The sequence below is a fragment of the Tasmannia lanceolata genome, unplaced genomic scaffold, assembly GCF_043159265.1.
Source record: "Tasmannia lanceolata isolate RefF3 unplaced genomic scaffold, GAP_Taslan_0.1 ptg000037l, whole genome shotgun sequence".
In the NCBI taxonomy this organism is placed as follows: domain Eukaryota; kingdom Viridiplantae; phylum Streptophyta; class Magnoliopsida; order Canellales; family Winteraceae; genus Tasmannia; species Tasmannia lanceolata.
In genome coordinates, this window is record NW_027518714.1 from 57,237,557 (window position 1) to 57,261,846 (window position 24,290).

General features: G+C 38.1%; 1 protein-coding gene across 1 annotated transcript in view; it reads left to right on the forward strand.

The window, feature by feature from the left end:
* LOC143860577 (protein MICRORCHIDIA 7-like) overlaps nt 1-24,290 on the forward strand; it is a 45,523-nt gene that overhangs the window by 15,259 nt on the left and 5,974 nt on the right. Inside the window, exons 7-12 of the mRNA XM_077371287.1 lie at nt 6,693-6,768; nt 10,706-10,834; nt 14,279-14,377; nt 14,609-14,710; nt 23,132-23,293; nt 23,392-23,487. Of these exons, the coding sequence (XP_077227402.1) occupies nt 6,693-6,768; nt 10,706-10,834; nt 14,279-14,377; nt 14,609-14,710; nt 23,132-23,293; nt 23,392-23,487 (664 nt within the window). The remainder of the gene's footprint in view (nt 1-6,692; nt 6,769-10,705; nt 10,835-14,278; nt 14,378-14,608; nt 14,711-23,131; nt 23,294-23,391; nt 23,488-24,290) is intronic.

A 24,290-nucleotide genomic window follows, 5' to 3' on the forward strand; every position in this document is an offset into this window, starting at 1 on the left:
TGATCCGTTTATTTGCATGTAAGTGTTCCTCCCTTGAATCATGGAGATTCTGACAGACATGATTTACTGCATAAGTAATTTCAGGTCCAGTAGACACGATATATTGCAGAGCCCTTGCTATACTTCAAACAGCCGTTTAGATATTCCCATCCATTTGGCAGCAATTCCAGCCAAAGGTGTATGCTAACACCAATTTAATCGTTCGGTGGTGGTCTAAACAACAAAAATGGACATCTTGTTGATTATACTCCTATGGTATTTCCAACTATTTTTACCTTTGTTTGGCAATAATATCCCGAGTTATCATTTCTTTATAGAGTACTCATTTCCTCTTCCATAGTTTCAACCTGCTTATTAGTTGTTACTGCCTCTGTGAAGGATGATGGTTCTTGTGAATATGTTACTTGTTTGGCGAGTATACTGTTTAGTAAATAGTTGCAGACGGCTCGCGTTATATCTGGAAAAGGAACCTAAGGAAGTGCAGATGGCTCCCCATTAATATCCTGACCAATGCTAGGAGTGTCATGAAAGTAGCCTCATCAAAGGATACATGGCACGTGATTAGGACCCAACGAGAAGATAAAGAATAGCTTCTGTTGCTCCTGTTCTTATTAGTTGTTACTGCCTCTGTGAAGGATGATGGTTCTCGTGAATATGTTACTTGTTTGGCGAGTATACTGTTTAGTAAATAGTTGCAGAGGGCCTGTGTTATATCTGGAAAAGGAACTGAAGGAAGTGAAAATGGCTCCCCATTAATATCCTGACCAATGCTAGGAGTGTCATGAAAGTAGCCTCATCAAAGGATACATGGCGTGTGATTAGGACTCGACGAGAAGATAAAGAATAGCCTCTGTAGCTCCTGTGCTCATCACTATATCCAACAAATGTGCATGCCATAGTTCCAACTATATCCAACAAATGTGCATGCCATAGTTCCGACTTCCGAGAGAGAATTTCTTGCATTGGGAAGCAGCCATGTAAATGTAGTAGATGCAACCTCATGATTGGAGCATTGACTTGTTTGGTTGGCGTCCTGTTAGCTCATGAAAACGAGAATTACAATCAATAGCGGAGGTCGGGAGCATGTTAATGACCTGTATCATGGAGTGAAACTCTTATGTCCATTAGAGGGGGCAATTGAGTGGAGGAACATGCGAAGGTCAGCCTCTATAAAGTGTAGGTGGTTGTGCTTATCCACCTCATACTGAGATGGAGTGCTTGTATAGGAAAGTAGCTGTAGAATGCCTTGTGAGAGGAATAATTTTGAAGGCTTCAGAGGTGTGTTCACTACTGCCATCACTTCAAGTCTTTTAGCGAGTGACGTGATGCCTAGTAACAAATTTATTAAAGCGAGAGAAAGCATAAAGAACATTAGACATATGTCTGCAAAAGAAAATCCATGTATTACCATGTAAAAGTCATCTGCAAAAATAATGTAAATTCTCGATTCAAAGGGAAAAGGAAAAAGGGGTAGGACCCCATAAATGGAAACAAACTGGGCTGTGGTAATCTAGGAGCGTAAATCTTAGCGTTTGATATTACCACGGTGGAAACCTCCACCGGAGGGATGGTTCAAACTCAACTTTGACGGGAGCTCGCAGGGCAATCCGGGAAGGGCTGGTATCGGTGGTGCCATCCGAGATCATACTGGTAATATTTGTATGACTTTCTCGGGGCCGTTGGATGTTTGTGATGCAAATGAAACGGAGGTGTCGGCTCTCCTTTTCAGTTTACAGTGGTATGCACAGCATGATCTCGGGCCCCTTACTGTTGAAGGCGACTCTTCCAATGTCATTGCGTGGGCTGGCAATAAGGTTTGTGGTCCATGGCGCCTTGCTTTCAAGATTGTTGAGATGAGGGACTTGGTCGCTTCAATTCGGCCTGTGCTTATGCATACGCGCAGATCGGGCAAGGATGTGCTTGCCAAGGGTGGGGTGGATCACGCTTCTTTGGTTGTCGACCCTCCTCTTGCTTTGTAAATTCATTTTCTTCTTCTTTTCGGCCCTGTTTTCTTTGTGGGATGGGCCTCTTGCATTGTCATTGTAGGCCTTGGGGACGCCTTGTCCCTATGTACTCTCTCTAATTTAATGCAATTTTCGTTACCTTTCAAAAAACCCCAACTAGTTTGGGACAAAGGCTTTGTTGAGTTGAGTTGAGTCGTTACCTTTCAAAAAATAAATAAATAAATGGAAACAAACTAGTTCAATTGGAAATAAGTTATGATATTATGTATGAATAGAAGGGAATTTTGAGTGCTTTCCAAGCTTACAATTATGACGTAATTTTTACTTGGGAGCATTATGACATGAGCGCCTAACTAAATATGGAGAAAATAAGGTCTATAAGACACGACTGTTCGTATGGGCTAATTGATGATGCCATATAGATAGGAATGGAGACAACGTGGAGGTAGACCAAACATCAACATTGGAATTTGAAGGTGGATGATGTGAATTAGAGGTCCAAGGCATCAATTGCCACGATAGTTTTACTTGATTTTTTTTTTGAAAATACCCAATATACAACACAGATTTAATACTGTCAACCATGAAAAACAAGATTTGTAGCACAAATACATGTTTAGAAGTTAAATTCATGAAATTTGGACATTTTCAGGTTCGTGGTAAACACTATTTCTTCTCATTTTTTTTTGGAAGAATTGTAATGCATAAGAATACATGCACGACTCATTGGACGCATGTTTACGAAAAGATGAGGAGAATTGGGTGTTATTTATGCATGTTTTATTGTTTTCCTTTTTTTTATTTCCGTCATTTTGTTCCATTAAAAAAATCGTCATTTTGGGGTTTTCGCATTTTATTTATCGTTTATTTTAATTTAACTTTTCCGTTCACCATAGTTTTTTTAGTTGCCAGAATGCTAGATATACTTGTTTTGGGATGGTCAACATATGTATCCTTTTTTTTTCCGTTCTTCACGGTTTTTTAAATATTAATAATTATCTTTATTTTAGGTTTGATATTTTAGAAATTTTAACGTATATCCCTATGTGTAAGCTTATTCTTGTTTTTTGCTATTTCTTTGATTTTTCTTCTAATATTTTCAATGTGGGAACTATTAGTACTTATGCAATTGTGTTACTCTGGTTACAACTTTTATTTATTTATTTAATCATTTCTTCAACTAAAATAATTGTTTTTACTGTTTTAGACTTTTAGTATACATTTCTGTAGGTAAACTGGGATTGAACCTCTGACCTCTAGGTTTAAGAACAAATTTTTGACCATTGAGCTAGAGGCTCAATCCCCTTGCTAAAAAGACTTTCAAACAAGGAGCAAAACACGCAATTGATTCGCTTGTCAGCACAATACAAATCTAATGAATGACTTAAAAATTATCTTTTTTTTTGAATGGTAACTTAAAAATGATCTATTCTTAGTTTTTTTTTTGTAAGTATGCCAAAAACCACTATAAACAAAAATAAGCACAAAACTATAGTTGAAACATTGTGCATCACTAAATTTTTGGATATGGGAATCCATATCAGTTGATTTGCAGGAACATCACCCAAATTTTTGGGATATGGGAATCCGTATCAGTTGATTTGCAGGAACATACCGATACAACCTATATGTATTTCTTTGGCCTTCGTCCAATACACCAAGTGATGCTGTTATTTTGAGCCTTGGTTCTTGGTACTGTTCACGGTTGTGAATGAAGAGTTTTGAAAAGAAGATAGAATTGCAAATTATATAGAGGATGATGGATCTAGTGTTTCGATGGTTGCAAGAAGAAAATCTGTACCTTTGTTTCGATGGGTGCAAGAAGAAAGAGTATCTGTACATTTATTAGGAGTTTATAACCACTCCCTGGTTAAGAGATCTTAATCCTTGGGCTTTGATACCATGTGTAAGAAGAGAGAAGTGAGAAAACAAATGGAAAGGTATTCATTATTTTTCAATGACGATTACAATGACTTGTACACAAAAGGAAACCAATGGCTGAATTGCCCTGCACCTGTGGGAGTGGGAGACAGAGTAAGCTGTGGTCGAAGAGGTGCAGCTGGTGCTGGAGGCTGTATCCCTAAGTGAGCACTTATCCTCTCCAAAGTTGGCTCATCGTTACCATCATAAGAGCCTGCTAATCTAATGTGTCCTGGGTTTCCTGTTGCCAGGCTCCCCTGGGCTGAAGTCAACCCCTGCCCTGTGCTAGAATATTGGCTCTATATGCCATGGAAAACGCGATGGAAGTGTAGGAACTACTAGATGCTCAACCGACACAAACAAAACCCTAACCACTAAGAAAACACAAAACTGACCTAGACTGACTCTACAACCCAAAGATGCCCTACAAGATAAGATTGATTGATCTACTCTATTAGGAATTTAACCAAACACTTGGTGGACTGAAAATGACAGACCGTAGTTATCAGATTCACCATCTGCCCCTCGACCCGCGATCCGGGGTTGCACGATCCCAAATGTGGTTCGCTAGCGACCTAGATCGCCAAAAATGATGACCCGCAACGACCCACGAGAGAGAAAGATAGAGATGCATATAGACTAAGGGAGAGATGGAGAGAGAGCTACAAATTTTATATATTTTGGGTTGGATTAGAGATAAAGCTTTCTTTTTGAAAAAAATATATAGGGCATACATGAGGTTTTTTTGTTCTGTTTATTAAATGGATGTAGTATGGACTATGGAAGGATATTCATATATTCCTACGGGAACTTTCATTATGAAAAAATATGTATGACATACATGAGGTTTTTATATTTTTGGTATTAAATGTATGTAGTGTGTACTATGGAATAATATTCTTGTAAAAATATATGAAATTGTGTGTGTATCAGTGTATGTGTGTGTGTCTGTGTAAAGAGATAGAGAGAGATTGTGAGTCCGAATTAGCGCTCCAAACTGACCCGCGACCTCAAATAGCGAACCAACATAGCATTCCTCATTATACCGCGTACCGGGCTACCATCGTACCCTGTTCCCGTACCACGTACCGGAACGAGGTACGGGAACGAACCACGTTCCAGGTAACATTGCTCTAAACAAGGGTAATATTCCTAAGAAGGTCTAAGGTAAAACTAATATAAGGTTCCTATGGGGTTTCCAAAGGGCAAAAGGTTCAAAATAATGGAAAGACCTCACCCGGGAAACGCAACAGCCTTTCCGCCTCAAATCCGCCCCACCAAAAGGCCCAAGAGAGTTTTTTTTTTTTTTTTTGTGTGTGGGGGGGGGGGGGGGGGGGGGGGGGGGGGGAGTTCGTTGGTGCGATCCTATATCCGGGCAGCAGCAACCTCTCTCAGTAATGAAGAAGCGGAGGATTCAAGAGGGGTAGACAAGAAGAAAATAGAGATAAATGAGGGAGATAAAGAAGATAAAGAAAGGAGATGAATCGGAGAAGGTCAAGACAGGAGAATGGAAGCGAAAGTACCAAGAGAGGGGGAAAGAGAGAGAGAGAGAGGACAGATATAAGAGAGAGAAAGAGGCTGAGAGAGAGAGAAGTGATCGAGATAGAGGAGAGCGAAAGAGACCGAGAGAGACCGAGGGAGAGTGAAGGAGAGAGAGGCGAGGGAGAGGAACCACGAGAGAAAGAGAGTGATCAAAGAGAGGGTGGCGTGAGAGAAAAGGGGTGCGAGTGGGGGGCAGAAGAGATATGGTGAGGGAGTCAAGGCGGAGGGGGTTTGAGAGAGATGGTGAGTTGAGAGAAGAGAGACATAGAAATCAGAGAGAGAAGGAATCGTGAGAGAGAAAGAAAGATGGGGAAAGTGAGAAGGTGAGTGAAGAAGAAGAAGAGAGGAGGGAGAAGATTCACAGTTGCCATGAGTCCATGGAGGAGGAGAGGGAATGACACCCTAGGGCGTGGATGGGAGATAGAGGGCAGATGGCTCCTTTGTTTCCTTTCGACAAAAAAGTTTTCAAAATCTAGGGCTTTCTCCCCTTATGCCTTCTTTTATATCTCTTCTTGGTGTGCCCTATGCTAGCTCACTTGATTTAGGTTGAAAAGACTCCCATGGCCCTAAACACAAGGAAGAAAATATTAGTACCACTAGGGCATAAGTGAAAAACTAACTAAACAAATAAAAAAACGAAAAAATAGTGTGCAAGGGTGGGCCCTAGATGATGTGGGCATCCCCTACATCTAGGTCCATTAAGAAAAGTAAATAAGTCCAATAATCCTACAAAATAATAAAAAAAGTAATGTCATATGCAATGAAAGTGGTGATTCGACGGTCGGATCACACCACATGTTCAAAACTGTTGGAATTCCGACATAGTTTGTGGTTTGTGGCTATTCTGAATAATTCAATTTTTAAAGTTCGATATCACTTTTTGTCACAAGCTCTACTGGAGATTGGTAGAATTGTCCTTGATTCTTTTTTAGTAATGCAAAGAAATGTCGAATTTTTGTTCATTTGGTCTTTTTCTCTATTTCTACTATTTGTTTTGTTAAAAATGACAACTTTGTTATTTGATCTTCAACTCAGATGATCTTTTACTGATGGCTAAAGCTTTTATTAGAAAAGGACCAGATTGTTGAAAGCCTTTTTTAATTGTTAAATTGGTTTTTTTGGTCCTTCTTTCTCTGTCCATCATTGTGGCATTATTTTTTTCATCTAGATTCTGTGCTTATTCAGTTGTTGGAAAATTTTAGTTGTTCCGTGCGTTTCCTTTCATATTGAAATTAATTTATATATTTTTTGGAATCTGGCCTTTAGCTCCACACAGAGCATTGGAATGCTGTCCTACACATTTTTGAGGAGCACTGGCAAGGAAGATATTGTAGTCCCCATGGTAAAAACATTCACAAATTATTGTATGTCATGACTCTTTAAATTATTTTGTACTCTGTGGAGAACATTCTTTTCCTCCAGGAGGCATAGCATGCTTCATTATCTCTATGTTGAATTCAAGTAAATTGACAAAACAATATGTACTCCATTCTTTAGACCTTACTAAGAAGTATGGTGGTATCATGAGATACATTCTATATTCTTCTGTCCCTGCTCTAGGCAACCAGTAGCAGCCACATGCGTGCGTCGTGTGCATGTGTGTGCCTGATAGAGGTGATATATTTGTATTGTTTACCATAAGGTGATCAGGATGAGGCATAGATGCATGCATCTTTACTGCCTTTGCCTAAATTAGGGGATTATATCCTCACATGTTTACTTACTTTCTTCAGCTTTGACCAATAATTTGTGGTCTGTGGCATAAATGATTAGGTCATCTACATATAGATAGACTTGTTTCTTATTCTTCTTTCCTCCTAATGTGATTTAAGTGCACTCCGTAAACTTACTTAATTGTCCTTTAAGAATTTATGTCCCTTTTGAATTACTACGTAGCAATGTTTGGGATCCTCATCCGTGTCATCATTCCATGGGCAGCACTAGCTTATTACGTTTATTGATGACTCTAAAAAATTTACGTGAATGTACTTGTTACAAAATAAATCAACATAATTTTTTTTTTAAAAAAGCATAATAATTAACGTCATAAATGTATTCCATATTTTTGTAAAAATGGTGAAAACCCAATTACAATATCTCATCAAAATCCTATGCTCGAATTCAGGAAGAGAATATCTTTCTCATGACTTTTAGATACTTCTACAAGATGAGGCATCCTACCTTAGAAGAGTTTCCCTCATAAAAGTAAGAATGGACATTTTCTTATTTAGTGTCGTGCTCCTCATTATCTTTAGGATGAGACAACTCTCTCAGTTGTACACCTAATAAATCGCTTGTTTTCTGATATATTGCCATATTGGCAAATAATTCTTCTTACCATTGTCTCGTTCGGTTACCTGCAGACTATTCTTTGTTCCATACATTTGGCTATGTTTGTTTGATTCATCTTCCTCCACATGAGAGAGGCATACTGTCTCCTCGTGCCTCCCAAATATTTTGTCTGTTATGTGGATGGTCAAAAGGTTTCTGTTGTTAAGACCCTGGCCAACATCGTATGCGTGTCTTGCAGAACATCGTTTTCATGGAAAATGTCTACTATTATCACCTTCCACAGGATTAATCGCTTCCTGCTATCTCACATCTCCCTTTGTTGAGGAAGACACCCCACTTGTTGAGGAAGACACCCCACTTGTTTTTTTATGCTCCTTCCTCGTCTGCTAATTAATAAAAAAGGAAGAAAGAGTTCCCGCTGCCAGTTCCGAAGCCAGATCCCTTTCCGAGCTTAGGTTCTAGTTCACGTCCCTTAAACTTTGAACCCTCATATCAGTGCCCTTTGCGTCGTTCTCGTCTACCCAATCCTGTTGGTTTTCCATCCTAAGTTCTATTTGTAAACCTTGACCAACATTATATTCCTGCAACCTATAAACAAGCCGCAAAGCAGGATTGTTGGATGAAAGCTATGGATGTAGAAATTCACATTCTTGATGAGAGCGACCCCTGGGAGTTGGTTTCTTGTCCAGTAGGTGCATATGTTATTGGATGCTAATTGGTCTATTCGATCAGGTTAAAATATAATGGTAGCCTAGATAAGATATACGGCACGACTGGTAGCTTAGGCATATAAACAAGAATGCATTGGTTATGATGTAATGTTTCCTCCTGTGGCTAAAATGATTACCGTTTGTACTCTTATTGCTTTTACATCTACATGACAGTGGCCTATGTATCAAATGGATGATAATAATGCCTTTTTAAATGGAGACCTCCTTGAGATACTGTATATGGAGCCCACTATTTGTCCCAACATCGCCTCCTTTTGTTTGGAAACTAGAGAAATCCATCTATTATCTTAAGCAATCACCACCACAAGCATGGTTTGAAAATTTTTGCACAAGATTGGTTACTCATGATTTCAGCAGATTGCTTCGGCCTTTCTTCACACAATGTCAAAAATTTGGTATCACTATATTGGTTATCTATGTTGATATTATTATCTCCGTCGGTGATGCTGAGGGTATTGCATGACTGAAATGCTTCCTTCAATCCTCAATTCGTATGAAGGACTTGGACCTTTGACTAGAAGTATCACACTCCGAACTAGGCAGTCTTGTCAGTCAGACTAGATATAACGTGGATTTAATTGAACTTGCAAATTAGACTGATGATAAGGTCATTGGCACTTCTGAAATTAATGTCAAGTATTAACTGTCTGAAGGAGTACATTTCAGAAAAAAAAAAAAAACAGTCTGAAAGAGTACCTCTTGATGATTAGATTGTATGTCGACGACTTGCGGGCAATTTAGTTTATTTGAAGATGACTAGACTTGATATTGTATACTTTGTTCAAATAGTGAGTCAATTTGTTTATGCTCCTCATACATATAATCCTTACATCAGTAGATATCATTTGATGGTTGCGGAGGCTATTTTTTTCATCCTCAATCTTCATTGGAGTTGGGCAGAGGATGCCCAACCACATGATGCTCCACTATCAGTTGGTGCTTGTTCTTGGGAGATTCTCTAATCTCATGGAAATTTAAGAATCATAATGATGTTTCTAGATCGTCCTCTGTAGCATAATACCAATCAATGTCAGCAATATCGCGCAAGAAGCATATTGAGGTGGAATGTCATTATACATCAGGTGGATCATATGACCATAGGTTCCATTAGCAAATCAGCTAGCCAACATTTTCATGAAAGCAATGTCACCAGCCATGCATGACTTTCTGATTCACAAATTGATGTTGCATGACTCAATGCATCAATTTAAGGGGGATGTGAAACATAGGCAACTTATATACACCATTACAGTGTGAATATAAGTCGCATTGAAGAACCTTTGTAAATATGTATATGCATATATATATATATGTATATATGTGTGTGTATATATATATATATATGTATATATATACTATAGCTTGAGTGTATATAAATTGACAGGAATATATCTTTATGCCGCTTTGCTTGTGTACAATACATAAAGGGGAACATTTGTAATTGGTTTATGTCAATAAATGAGAAGAGGCAAGTCATTTGGGGGCGAGGGTATGATCTTCATTCTACCATTTTGTTTTTGCATGTCTTAGGTCACATCTTCCTCCTTCCCTCTTCATTATTAAGCCTTTTTACTCTTTTAATAAGCATAAAGTAATTCCAGCTTTTAGCTAGTGGTGCAGTAAATCCTGATCATGCCTCTTTTATGAGCGTTCAATCATGATGTTGCCTATCATTATGCTTCCTACATTTGCAAGTTACTTTTGTATATATTTTTAAATCGTGATCATGCCTCTTTTTGTGAGTGATCGATCATGATATTGCCTGACATTTTGCTTCCTACATTTGCAAGTTACTTATATATTTTTTTCATGACCTTATTTTCAATGTTCTCTTCTTCTTCTTTTTTTAAAAATTCCATTCCAACTTTAACTTTTTCCAGAACATTTTCTTTTTTTGGTTTCATATTTTTCCTGTAAGGAATTTTGACCTACATCATTGTCCAAAGTTGTCCATTATGCCCCGCTCGTATGAATTCACAATGTTTGAACTTGAGAACTGCGAAGTTTGTCAGTTTAAATGATTTCTTGATTATGGGTGGTTGTCTATGATGCTCCCTTTACTGAGTGATCTGCTGCGATGTCTGCAATTTCCCTATGCTCTTTTGAGTGTTCAAAAGTTTTTCTCTACAGTTTTTTTGGAAAATTTGGTCCATCTTTTGTTTGTTATTGTCTTGGTCTATTTCTTGTGACCCTATTTGTGAAGAGGCTTATGTTTCTGTTCATGGTTGTCTTTGCATTGAAAATTGAAATGGTAAGCTTGACTATATGAAAGAAGAAAAAGCTTGGAACAAGTTGATTCGATCATCCTCTGTTGATTGGAATAGAAATGTAGAAACTATAGTGCAGTGGTCTCCTTATTCAAGTGAAGCAGATCTTCTTCAACAGGTAAATCTAATTCTCTTTTCTTTGATAATTTTTCTTTTGTCTCAACATTGATTTGATGTGCTGAATGCTTCTGTTGTTTCTTTTTTAATGTCTTTGGATTATATTCTTCCTTTCTGTTGAAATTAGTTAAGGGAGATGATTGATTCACTTCCATTTAAACTCCTACAGTGCTTTACTGCTATATTTTCATAGTTTTATCTGTGTATTGTATGTGATAAGGATGTGCAATGGTAGTTTTTTTTATGTTATTTTATCCTAACATTTTATAGTTATTATTAATTACCATTTAAGCGCTGGCATATCATTTTTCAAGGAGGCTCTGTATCTGTATTAAGTGGTGTACCTTATATATTGGTTGGTTATGTATGCACTGGATAGCTTAAGTGATTTTCTCTCTCTAGGTAATGGTTATATTCTTTGTACAATACACAATTCTAGAGTGCTTATTCTTTAACGGAAGGGGAAAGTTTACAAAACATGGAGGATATGCTAGATCGATGTTGTTTATGTTGATCAAGTGTATAACATTTTTGTGTTATTTTTTTTCTTCCTTGCATCACTTGTTTATTTAGCATTGGGACAAAACACGGCTCTGGTGCGATTATGCTTCAGTGCTTATCATTTTGAATTTACAGTGCTGGGAGTGTAGGACCGTCACGTCTTTCCTACTTCATAGAATTGTAACAACCAGCTCTCTTTACTTTTTGGAGGATGCATTGCGAGTTTGTAGGAAGTGGGTGTTAATGTTATGCAGTTGGAAGCTTGATTTGGCACTTGACACACTTTCATGCCCATATGCATTTCTTTATTCTTGATTTTATCGGTTTCTTATTTGTATTTTCTCCTTTCTTTTTGCCTTTACGTGCTTTGCGCTTTTGTATTCGACCATCTCGGTCTTTCTTTTGAATGAAATCTTTACCATTAAAAAAAATGCACGTCTTTATTCTTATATATTTGCAAAGGGTGCATGTCACTTTTTTTTGTCGTCCGTGCAATATTATTGACCTTAGCATTTGTTTCTGTTTGTGACTTTGTGTATGCTTAGTATGCAAGAACTTCATATCCAAGGTGTAGCTCACTTTTGGACCCCACCTCCTCCTCTCTCCCTTTTCTCTCCATTTCCTCATAGAGGGAATTGGCAACGTTAACTGAAACGGGAAGAAGTAGCTTGCTTTTTTGTGAAAACAAAACAAATGGTCTTCAGCAGGATGGGATCTTTGTTTGTTTGGAGTCCATTCTATCCACCTTTACAGCTTGGTTATCGACTGCCAATACATAACCAATCACTAATATTTTGTTTATGTTTCCACTTGTCAATTATTAAATACTACGATTGTTTCAAAACTTGGACTTGGACGAGCTCTCGGTCAATGTAAAAGGGAGCCAATGATTGGCACAACCAATTTTTTCGTTAACTCAGGTGAGTCAAATGAGTTTACTGTCGTGAAAGAACTAAGCCAAGGTAAAATTCAGTTGACTGGTGCATCAATGATTGACTCATATGTTAGGAACCTGGTTTAAACATCAAAATCTTGAATAGGTGAGGGATACACCTTAGGTCATATGTTGTAAGCCTCAGTATTTCAATTCCAAGAGAGAACACTTGCAATATGTATTAAACTGGAATTCCAAAAGGTAAATTTGATAAGAACTTAATTAACTTTAATCGATAAGAAGAATACGGTGAATTCATAGTATGCTGGGACGTTGATAACAAATGAATGATAGTAACTTGGGATTTACTAGCGTCCATCGCAGAAGGCATTTCGCAGATGGGCTGTTGCATGTGAGAGCAGTGGCCTCGTTAATGAAGACAAAATCTGCTAAAAAGTGAGCCTGTGTGGCTGCTCTCACATGCAACAGGCCATCCACGAAATACCTTCTGCAATGGGCGCTAGCAAATCCCTAATAACTTTAATGTCTAATATGTCAAGAAGTCCGATTTATACTGAATTGACGATGTGCGTATTAAGAACCTTTCTGCTGTAGTTCAATTTTCTCTTGGGTCTCTACTTCTATTCCTCCCATTTTACCACTTGATTTGGGCATTTTGGTCCTTTATAGAAACTCTTTCAAACAACACGTACACGACTCTTTACCTTTGGCTTTTTATTGTGGTAAGTGGTTATACTTCCATCTAGAGTTAGAACATCAAAATCAGTACTTTAAATTATTTGTTGAGCCGCTTTGAGAAAGTAGATATTGATTAAGATAATGGGGGAAATGAACTGGTGTAAGGGGGGTATGTTTGAAAGAGTTAATCTATGTTGATGGATATACGTCGAGCTATTTTTTGTCGATATTAGATGAATCAATCAATTCATGATTCAAAAGTTGGTGGTATAATAACTTCCTAGTTAAATATAGAACTAGAAGGCTTCGCTTTCTATTTTCCTCTTGAAAGCAAAGGTTTTCATTATTGTATCATGTTTTTGTCAGTATTATGAGTGAATGGGTGATTGAAAAGTTTTGCCCATTTTGCTAGTCATTGCCATTTACTTTAAAAACTCAAAATGTTGCACCATGTTCAAGCCTTGTGCTTGAGTTTCCTAGTTCACTCTATGACAAATCATATTGCGAACCACTGTAGGATTTGCGATATTAACTATCAAGTCCATAACATGTGTGTGTGTGTGTGTGTGTGTGTGAGAGAGAGAGAGAGAGAGAGAGGGAGGGAGGGAGGGAGGGAGGGAGATTTTATATATATGCTTACATATTATCGTTTGACTATTTACGGATGGTTTTTCCGAGTACAACTAATGATGGACCTAGAGTAAACACTGAACTCAAGAATCAAAGAAATATTCCTCTACTGAAGCGGGTTCTTACCGATGTTGCAAATCATGGCTTGGGAACTCGAACACAAACCTGGATCAGAACCAAGAGAGCTGATGAACCAAGGCATAGCCTCATGCTCACTGCAATATACTTGCCTGTATAATCTTTTGTAAAAGACAACCCTGAAGTTGGTGCTTGGGTTGTGGTGAAATCCCAAGAACAAAATCTTTTAGGTTGGGGGAATCCCCCAAATCCTAAATTTTTCTATTGAAACTATTAGGGCGTCTTAATTAGACTTGTTTTATGTAAAAACATAAAAAAATAATTTTTTTTGAAGGGTAAAAAGACTTTAAGTCAAAAGGCGATTAAGAAATTCAAGCTATAGCTCATAATTGCTGATCACGACTTTGAGATTTTGGATGTGATTGAATTGTATGTTTCAGAACATGACTTTTATGACTTACCAAAAATTGAAGGTTCAATGTACATTGGGATTTAAATTTTGGGAACTGAATTGGATTGGATAAAATTTGGTTCAAGCCATAGACTTCGAATTGTAATTAATAGTTGTTAATTTTTGCTTTTCACAATTGTTGTCTTCTAACGGAAACTTCAGAATTTTTTGTTATTTATTTTTTTAATTTACACGAATATACACTTTTGCAGTTCAATTCGATGGAAGATCAAGGGACACGGATAATCATTTACAATCTTTGGGAGGATGATCAAGGACATTTGGAACTTGATTTTGGTGCTGATCGACATGTAAGTCTGGAGAAATGTGGCCTGTAAGTCTGTAAGTCAAGGACATTTAGAACTTGATTATGGTATATCTAATCATATGTGGCCAACACTATTGGTTATATTATGACCAAGGTTTTGTTAGAGTTTTTCTGGAGAAATGTGTTGTTCTTGAAGTGATGCATTTATTCACTTGATTGATGCTTTTTTTTTTCTCTGTAATTGCTGAAAATATTTTTGAATGGTACCTGGCAGGACATTCAAATTAGAGGCGTCAACCGGGATGAGAGGAAAATACAAATGGCAAAGCAGTTTCCCAACACTAGGCACTTCATGACCTATCGACATTCATTGAGGGTATTTTATTCCATTCTCCTATTTTATCTGATAGATGCACATTTTGGCCTTCTTGTCAGATGCAGTGTGGTATCAAGAAATAGAGAAAAAATCAACAGCAAGTGAAGTGAAATAGGCAAGAACCTAATAAGCAGTCAATGAGCAGAAGAAACAACAGATTAGAAGTCCCCTCTTTTTCTTTTTCATTTCCTTTTCATGTGAAAAGCGGAAGCCTCCGTCATAATGACTTTAGTTGCTCACACACAGATAAAATACCCCGAAACCCATTGGTTGACCACGTTAAAACATATTAAATCCCTAAATTACTTCCCGTAATTGAATTGCAAAGAAAATAACCAATTGACCCCTTTATTTAGTGAATAATAAACGAGCCCTCTTTTATACTTCAAGAAATCCCTAGTGAACGCTGTCCATTTCGTGCCAAATTTGAACCTTATGTATTTGACTTGATGCTGGTCTACTCCAAATTTCAACTCTTGCACTCCTGGTTGGACTTACGAAATTAACTCAACTTAGGCCATATCATGGGACGCCCTTTTTGTTTCTTGCTTTGACCCCTATTCTTCTTCTTGGCTTCTGTGATGCGTTGGAAGTTGTATTTGCTTCATTGTCCTTCTCAGCTTGTTTGTCTTGGACCTTTGTTTCTTGTGCGAGGGTACTTCTAAAAAACTCCGTACCCACTTATCACCTTTGTTTCTTGGATGATCCTTTGTCTAATGTCAAAATTTTGCCTGTGTCTATGTCTTCCTCGTAATTATCGGCGGGTTATGGGGAAAAGGGTATGGTGGACCGTAGGTGATGTGGACGACATCCTCCACATCTAGGGTAAAACATTGCTAATAATCAAATAAAATACTAATAAAAGAGAATAACATATGCCCAATAGTCTCATAGGAAAATAAATACATCTAATGGCTCCTAAGATGACTGCATCACATCAAATGCTTATACTAAACTATGTCACAAATGTCGTTCCTGGGAATATTTTGGCAAGGGAAAATCTAGGGATATATTATTATTATTATTATTATTATTATTATTTTCGGGTTTATATCATGAAAAGCAGTAAAAATAAAATTATTTTATGCGCTCGAGCGCATATAGCTTATATGCACTCGAGGGCACAAAACTCATGTGGGCCCACATTGTTAGGATGATCCAAAGCATTCATTTGAAAGGCCCTTACATGGATAGGGTGTGTACAAAAAATCAGCTCCATAGGATCATCCTAACCCATCCAAAAGTGGAGGGCAAAATGGACAGACATTGTTTGTCCACAATCTGCCCATTTTGCCCTCCACTTTTGGATGGGTTAAGATGATCCTATTGTACACACCCTATCTATGCAAGGGCCTTGCAAATGAATGGTTTGGATCACCACAAAAAATGTGGGACCCATGTTTTTGGGCCCTCGAGCGCATATAAGCTTATATGTGCTCGAGCGCACAATCATTTTCCTCTCTCTCTCTCTCTCTCTCTCTCTCTCTCATATATATATATATATATATATATATATATATGAGGAATGATAGATGCAAGGGCCCTTGAATAGATTCACGTCAGTTTCTCAACCGACTTCTAAAATGACGTGGACCTTTTCAAGGGACCACATCATGCCTCTATATATATGTATAAAATAAAAATATCGGGATAATATTGCGATATTATCGGGATATTTTATGATAAAAACAAAAATATTACTATAATTTTAAAATCTTGGGATTAGTTTGGGATTTTGTTGTTCTATCAAAATGTCGCGATAAAAACACAGGTCTCCGCAAAGTTGTAAGACCATGTATAGGGGCTGACGCCTGCCCAGTGCTGGAAGGTCAAGGAAGTTGGTGACTTGATGACAGGGGAGCTGGCAATATTTTGAAAATATCGGAGATATTTGTGACATAGATACTAAACAGTAGGAAGTAGGAACAATATAAACGTCAGGAACAGATAATGATGTAGGACTGATTGGGAAGGCACTAGGTATGTAGATTTTATTATAGTGGTGATGACTTAAGGGATTAGGGTGCAATGAGTGGGTATTTAGGGTAGGACAATAAGGAAAAGTTTAGGGGTGGATAAGAATGTTTTGTACAGAAAGCATGTCTGTAATTTCTGGGCACTCTGGATTGGATAGGTTTCAAGGGCAGGTTGAGGATAGATCTAGGAGTTAAAGGTATAGGGTAAATTTGGGGTTTTTGACCAGTCTAAACTTTAAACGTAAACATGGGTCATTGTTCTTGTTCGTGTATTAGTGCTGAACTGTTGAGAAATTTAATTGTAAATTTTCAGGGACTAATGAATAGGGTAAAGAGTGGATTGTTAGTACTGTATGATTGTGAGGGGACTGTTGAACTGCAAGATGACTGTTTTGCTTAGTGTGGGCTACCGTGTTTACAGTTTGGTGATTTATGCCGATCTGATGGAGGTTGCTTTGCAGCTCCTTCTCTCAACCTCAAAAGGTTTTGATTTACCCGTAGGCAGGCAATTGAATCAACTGCATTTGTTGATGGTATCCACCTAGAAGGGTGGCAGTTTGGTGATTAATGGCGATCAGATAGACGTTTCTTGGCAGCTCCAATTTTTTTTTTTTGAAAAATGACTATTACATTCATACCACGGAATATACATGGGGACTAGTAGTCCCACCAGAAATTACATAGTATGAGGGTCTTGGAGCATATTCCAAGACCAAAAAGTACAAAGCGTAAGAAACTGTAAACAAGCTTCCACCAACACCTAATAGACTTCCACCATGATCTAAACTTCCTCCTGCATCAGCCCTTCCTAGCAACCTTCTACAATACCTTCCAAAACATCCAACGATGGAACACCGTAGAGCCCAAACATCATCCACATAATTGAAGAGAACCAAGGAGTTAATATGCCTCGAAATGCATCAAGGACCTAAAGCATTTTTTCACCCACCTTGGTAAGTAAGAAAACGAGGAAAACTCCCCTGAGCAGCGAAGGACAATGTCCCTCAAGCACTCTCAGAGAGACCAAAGTAACCTCCCATAATTCTTCACATGAAAAAACTTTTAACATGGGCTTCCAGCCCCACTCAACATTCCAGCCCTTGCAACAACCAGGGACTACCATAGACTACCACAATCGACCAAAAATTCTGAAAACTCCCTACCATCCAATAAAAACGTTCAACGAGCATATTTACACCAAAGAGAGCCCCCCTTCATTTCCCGAGAGCGTTAAGCTCTCGACTCCCGCGACCAGGCGTCTTCCCTTTGCTTTTGCATCCCTTTTCTCGATGTCAAAAAACATCTTTTTTGTTTCTTCCCCAAAAGGTTTTGATTGACCCTAGACAATTGGGGCTTTTAGCACCCTTTTCCTTCCATTAGGTGGATAAGCTGCGTTTGTGGATGGAATCCACCCGGAAGGGTTAGAATAGCAGTTCCTGCTCCTTGGGAAGAACCAAATAAAAGACTAAAGGAATTGGGTGGGCATAAAGAGTCCATTGAAGTGGACTGATTGTAAGGAATGTAGGTTAACTTGCATATATGACTAGTTTATGATCGAAAATTTACTTTTTTTAGGTTTTTCCTAGTTTTCAAACGATTAATCCATGAAAAATAAAAATCCATGCACTAATTCATGTGCAAATGCATCACATTTATGCCACAATTAGGAGTGAAGAAAGAAAAAAAATGAGACAAGAAAAAAAAAAAAAAAACAAACACAAGGTAAGCACTTAACAAGCAAAAATGTAAAACCAAAGCTTTTATGTGCACTTTGCTCAAAATTTTGATATGGGGATTGAGCCCCTAGCTCAACGGTAAAAGCTTTGGCGTCGAGGTTGGGGGTTCGTTCCCAGCTTACCTACATTTTTTTTTTGATATGTCGACCGAAGTTCTGTATTATACATACTAAAGAGGTATTGTTTCAGTCGACATGACAAACTTTATTGAAATCTATTCATGTTGACCCAAATGAAAGGAAAATATGTCGGCCGTTTCGTGCCGGTTTCGGTTGACATTAAGAACAATTGTACCCATTGTTTTGAAAATCTTACGATTTACGATTCAAATCGAATCTTATGCATAATGATTTGAATCCCATGAGTGAATCTTAATTTGAATGAATCTTACGATTCGATCATAAATCACATGATTCATTCGATTTATCCAAATTAAGTTTTGTGTAAAAGAAAATAGGATTTTCTTTCGAAAGAGCTCATTTCCTTTTTATATTACAAGAAGCCTTCGAAATTCCTTGCTTTAGAAGGAAGAAAATAGAGGATGACCAGGAGTTTGAACGAATCGAACCCGCCAAGCACAATGGATATGCTTGAGGGCATTACTTACATCATGGTGGGAGATGACTATAATGAGGACACCGCCAATGACTCCAGTTTTTTTATGATTGATATTTGTCATTTGATATTTAAGACTTTGAGGACTGATATGATCTCGTTCCTTTTTTATTTTTAAGATTATTACATAATGTAGATAAGAAATAGATGACTAGTATGCATCTAAGTTTTTTGGCAAACAATTAGTATTAAAATATTGAATGGCTAATCATGTTAGTTTTTATTTGAATTAATGAATTTGGCTGGAAAATGAATAATTTGCTATTTTCTATTCTTTCATTTGTTTATATTTTTTTGTTAGAGAGAGAGAGAGAGAGATGCAAGGGCCCTTTATATGCAAGGGCTGGAGAAGGGCCCTTGACTAGATTCACATCATCAAGTGTAACCGAATTCAATTTCTCAACCGATTTTAAAAATGATGTGGATCTATTAAAGGGCCCTTCTCCGGCCCTTGCATCTATCATTCCTCATATATATATATATATATGAGAAAAGTGTAGCTACACATACGTGTAGCTAACTTAGCTACACCAACGGCTTAAAATACAGTGGGCCCCACATTGTTTGGGTGATGCAAACCATTCATTTCATGGGCCCTCATATAGATAGGGTGTGCCCAAAAAATCAGCTCTATAGGATCATCCCAACCCTACGATTTGTGGAGGCAAAAATGGACGCCTAACAACCTTCACAAATCTGTCCATTTTTGCCTCCACAGTTTGAAGGGTGGGGATGATCCTATGGAGCTGATTTTTTGGGCACACCCTATCAATGTGAGGGTCTATCAAATGAATGGTTTGGATCACCCAAACAATGTGGGCCCACTGTATTTTAAGCCGTTGGTGTAGCTAAGTTAGCTACACGTATGTGTAGCTTCACTTAACTCTATATATATATATATATATATATATATATATATAGAGAGAGAGAGAGAGAGAGAGAGAGAGAGAGAGAGAGTTTCTACACACTAGTGTAGATAAGTTATCTACACACTAGCTTAAAATACAATGGGGGCCACATTGTTTGGGTGATCCAAAGCATTCATTTAATTGGCCCTCACATAGATAGGATGTGCCCAAAAAATCAGCTCCATAGGATCATTGTAACCATTCGAACCGTGGAGGCAAAAAATGGACATATTTGTGAAGGTTTATATACGTCCATTTTACCTCCACAAATCGTAGGGTTGGGATGATCCTATGGAGCTGATTTATTGGGCACACCGTATCTATGTGAGGGCCAATCAAATGAATGCTTTGGATCACCCGATCACCGAAACAATGTGCCCCCACTGTATTTTAAGCTAGTGTGTAGATAACTTATCTACACTAGTCTGTTGAAACTCTGTTCTAATATATATATAGGAAAAGGAGTGTGCGGTCGACCGCATATAAGGTTATATGCGGTCGAGGGCCCAAACACATGGGTCCCACATTTTTTGTGGTGATTAAAACCATTCATTTGCAAGGCCCCATCATAGATAGTGTGCGTACAAAAAATCAGCTCCATTGGATCATCCTAACCCCTCCAACAGTGGAGGGCAAAAATGGGCAGATTTGTGGCAAACGGTGTCTGTCCATTTTGCCTCCCACTTTTGGATGAGTTAGGATGATCCTATAGAGCTGATTTTTTGTACACACCCTATCTATGTAAGGGATTTGCAAATAAATGCTTTGGATCATCCTAACAATGTGGGCCCACATGAGTTTTGGGCCCTCGACCGCACCTAAGCTTGGTGCGGTCGAGCGCACAATCCTTTTTTTTTGTGCCATAGGGTATCCCACCCTACTTTGTAGGGCGGGACTATTCCCTAGGTATGCGTGCAGGCACCCGGAAAACCATGCACATCGGGTAAACAAGGGGGGATTCGAACGCTCGTCACTGGGGAGCAAACCCATGACTTTACGCCAAAGAGCCACACCCTTCCGGGTTTAAAAAAACCGAGCGCACAATCTTATTCCTCATATATATATATATATTATATATAGGAAAAGGTTTCTGAGAGAGAGAGAGAGAGAGAGAGAGAGAGAGAGAGAGAGAGAGAGGTTTCTGCGCTTGAGCGCAGATACCCTATCTGCGCTAAATCGTTTTATATTGGCTACGCTAAGTGGGTCCCACGGCATGCTTTTAAGAAAATAAAAGTATAGCGCTGTTGCGAGATTTGGGTATTTTTTACCGGCAGCAATCTCTCTCTCTAGCAGTATGTTGCAGGCTTGGCTGCCATGTCAGCAATAGTATTTATTTAGACAAATAAGAAGCAAAAATCCTAGCAAGCTATTCAGTGAGAGTTTTTTGGAGTTATCATGCAAATTTTTAGGGATTTTATAGGAGTAGATAGAAATTGAAGATTTTTGCTTGTTATCTTACATATGTTAATAGGGGATTTTATGGATATTAGATGCTAAGTTTTAGGGATTTATTAGTTGTTTAACTATGGAAGAATTTTCGTTCGGTAATGAAAGGGAGATATTTTGGCTTTTTTCTTGATTAAAATGGCAAAACTACCCCTCCAATGGCATGTGGCATGTGGGCATTTGTTAGGTTAAACAAGGCTTATCGGCCATTGCCTCTAAGTGAAAGTAACTCTCTCTCTCTCTAGGACATAATCATAGCCCTACGATATATAGAGATTTCCCTATACGGCTTACACCATACGATGATCCAAACCATCCATTTGATGCACCACAACGTAAATAGGTTGTACCCCAATAATCATTTCCATAGGATGATACCAAATCTCCGATCTATAGAGGTTTTTGTAATACGTAGTTCTTCTATATATCGTAGGGCTAGGATCATCCTATGGACATGATTTTTTTGGGCACAACCTATTTAAGATGTGGCCCATCAAATGGGCGGTTTTTATGGCCCATAAAGTAGTTTTTGAAAAATACAGGCCCATACGGCCGTACACCATATAAAAGCTCCTTATATTTTGTCTTACTAAAAAAAGACTCGTGAGAATCATGCCCTAGGAGGCTAGGAGAGAGAGAGAGAGAGAGAGAGAGAGAGAGAGAGAGAGAGAGAGTTCTGCTGGTAAAATAGATTACAAAATCAATTTGTGTATCTTTTTATCGCAAAACGTTAAATGGTCCCACTATTAGCATCCAATAGCGCTAAGTTTTAAAATTCTAGCTCAGATAGGGTATATGCGCTCAAGTGTAGAAACCTTTTGCTCTCACACACGCATGCTCGCGCACGCCACACACACGCACGCACACACACACACACACACACACTTTTTCCGAATGAATCTTACAATTTACGTTATGATCTACGATCCGATTTGAACCCCATTACGATTCGATTCCGATTTTCAAAACATTGATTGTACCCATTGTAGTGGAAGAAGAGTGAAAGGAGGGAAAAGAAACCATGGGAGAATATGGATTACAAATTGTATAGGAAAAGAAAAAAAAGAAGTGGGATAAGAGGGCGCTATTAGAACAAAGAACAAGAAGAGATCTACAAAGAAAATATTACATAAACCTCCCTTGGTGCTCCCGACCTTAGACTCTTCTAGACCCCCACGTTTCCCTTCGCTCGGCGCTCGCACCTGGTTCGAACTTCTAGGTTGTAGGCAGTCGGCAGTCAGACTGGAGATTTGAAGGTTCTGTTCCGGGAAACCTCTCCTAGGGTTTTCTTTTGTATGTTTGATTCTTTTCTTTCTCAGATTCTATCAATAAAGCCGACCGACTATTTTTCTTGATTTTTGTTTTCATCTTTGCTGCTGCATCATTCACCATGGAAATGGAATTGACTACTAGCATATAAGGCTGCTTTATGTATTGAGCATGCTCTGTTCCACTTCTTGTGAATTTGTTATGTTTTTTCATAAATCCATTGAAAACAGTTAAATTCCATGAGCCTATTTAGCAAGCACATTGCTGTGTGTGTTGGCTTGTGTTTTTGGCAGGTAAGTAGGGATTGAACACATGACATCAATATTGCACACCTCATAGATTTATGGGTGGTGATAACTTATCTGCCGATGATTTTCTATATAATGAACTGTCAGCCTTTGTTAAATTTTATTTAATTCTCCATTATCAGTTGTGATTTTGAATGTTTTCTTTTCTTCTTAATATGGGCAGAGTTATGCATCAATTCTCTATCTTAGACTTCCGCGTGGGTTCAGAATGATTCTGCGTGGCAAAGATATTGAGCATCACAATGTAATACGTGATATGATGCTTAAACAGGAAATTACATACCGACCGCAACCAGGTGGTGATGGGGTTCCAAAGGATCCAAATGTAATACTTTCTGGACTGACCATTTTAATTTAGATACTGGTTTCCCATCTAAATTATTGACGTCTGATGCTTTTGGTTCCTCTTATATTGTTTATCAGATGGTTGCTGTTGTGACAATTGGGTTTGTAAAGGATGCGAAAGATCATATTGACATTCAAGGATTCAATGTTTATCACAAGAATCGGCTTATTAAGGTTTGGTCGGTCATTTTTTTCAGTTAAATTTAACTGGCAGAACCAGACTTTGCACTATCTGCCTCTAACTTCTCATTTCCTTGAAGTGATCTGTCATTTGTGATGCTTACTTTCCCATTGGTGCTGGAAATTATGTTCCCCTTTAAATTTAAGGTTATTTTTTTGAAGTTGCACATGGATGAATTTGCATCCATGCCTCATCCCCCACCCCAATTGACTTTTAATAATATTTGAAGTTGCACATGGATGAATTTGCACACACACACACACGCGCGCACACACACACAGAAAAAGTGATAATACCTAAGGAATTTCATGCAGCGTGAAATCTTTCCCAAATGATCTCAAACTTTCATTTTCCTCTAAAAATTGTAGAGGAATACATTGATATTTGTGATAGGCAATACAATGCCAATTCTGGTAGTGATTCTTCATGGATGCTTGCATTCTTCAAATATATGGCATTCTGTCCGAAATTAAGTTTTTTGTTTTAGTGGTGTGCTTTTGCACATAATGTTTTGATGATATGAATCTTAGTGATGCTATAATCAATATATTGTTGATTTCTTTTTTCTAAATTAAACCTGGGTCTCTATTCTTTTATTCGCATGTCATATCTCCTGATATTGAATACCTGTATCCACTGTGTCCTGGATTTCAAAAAAATATCTGGGTTGTATCTCTGACATTTTGCATCCATATCTGAGTTCTTATACATATCCCTATCCTTATCTAGGTAGCATAGCTGTGTATCTGCTGTTAACCCTGAGGGAAAAAAAACATATGTATGTTACGAGTGTCAT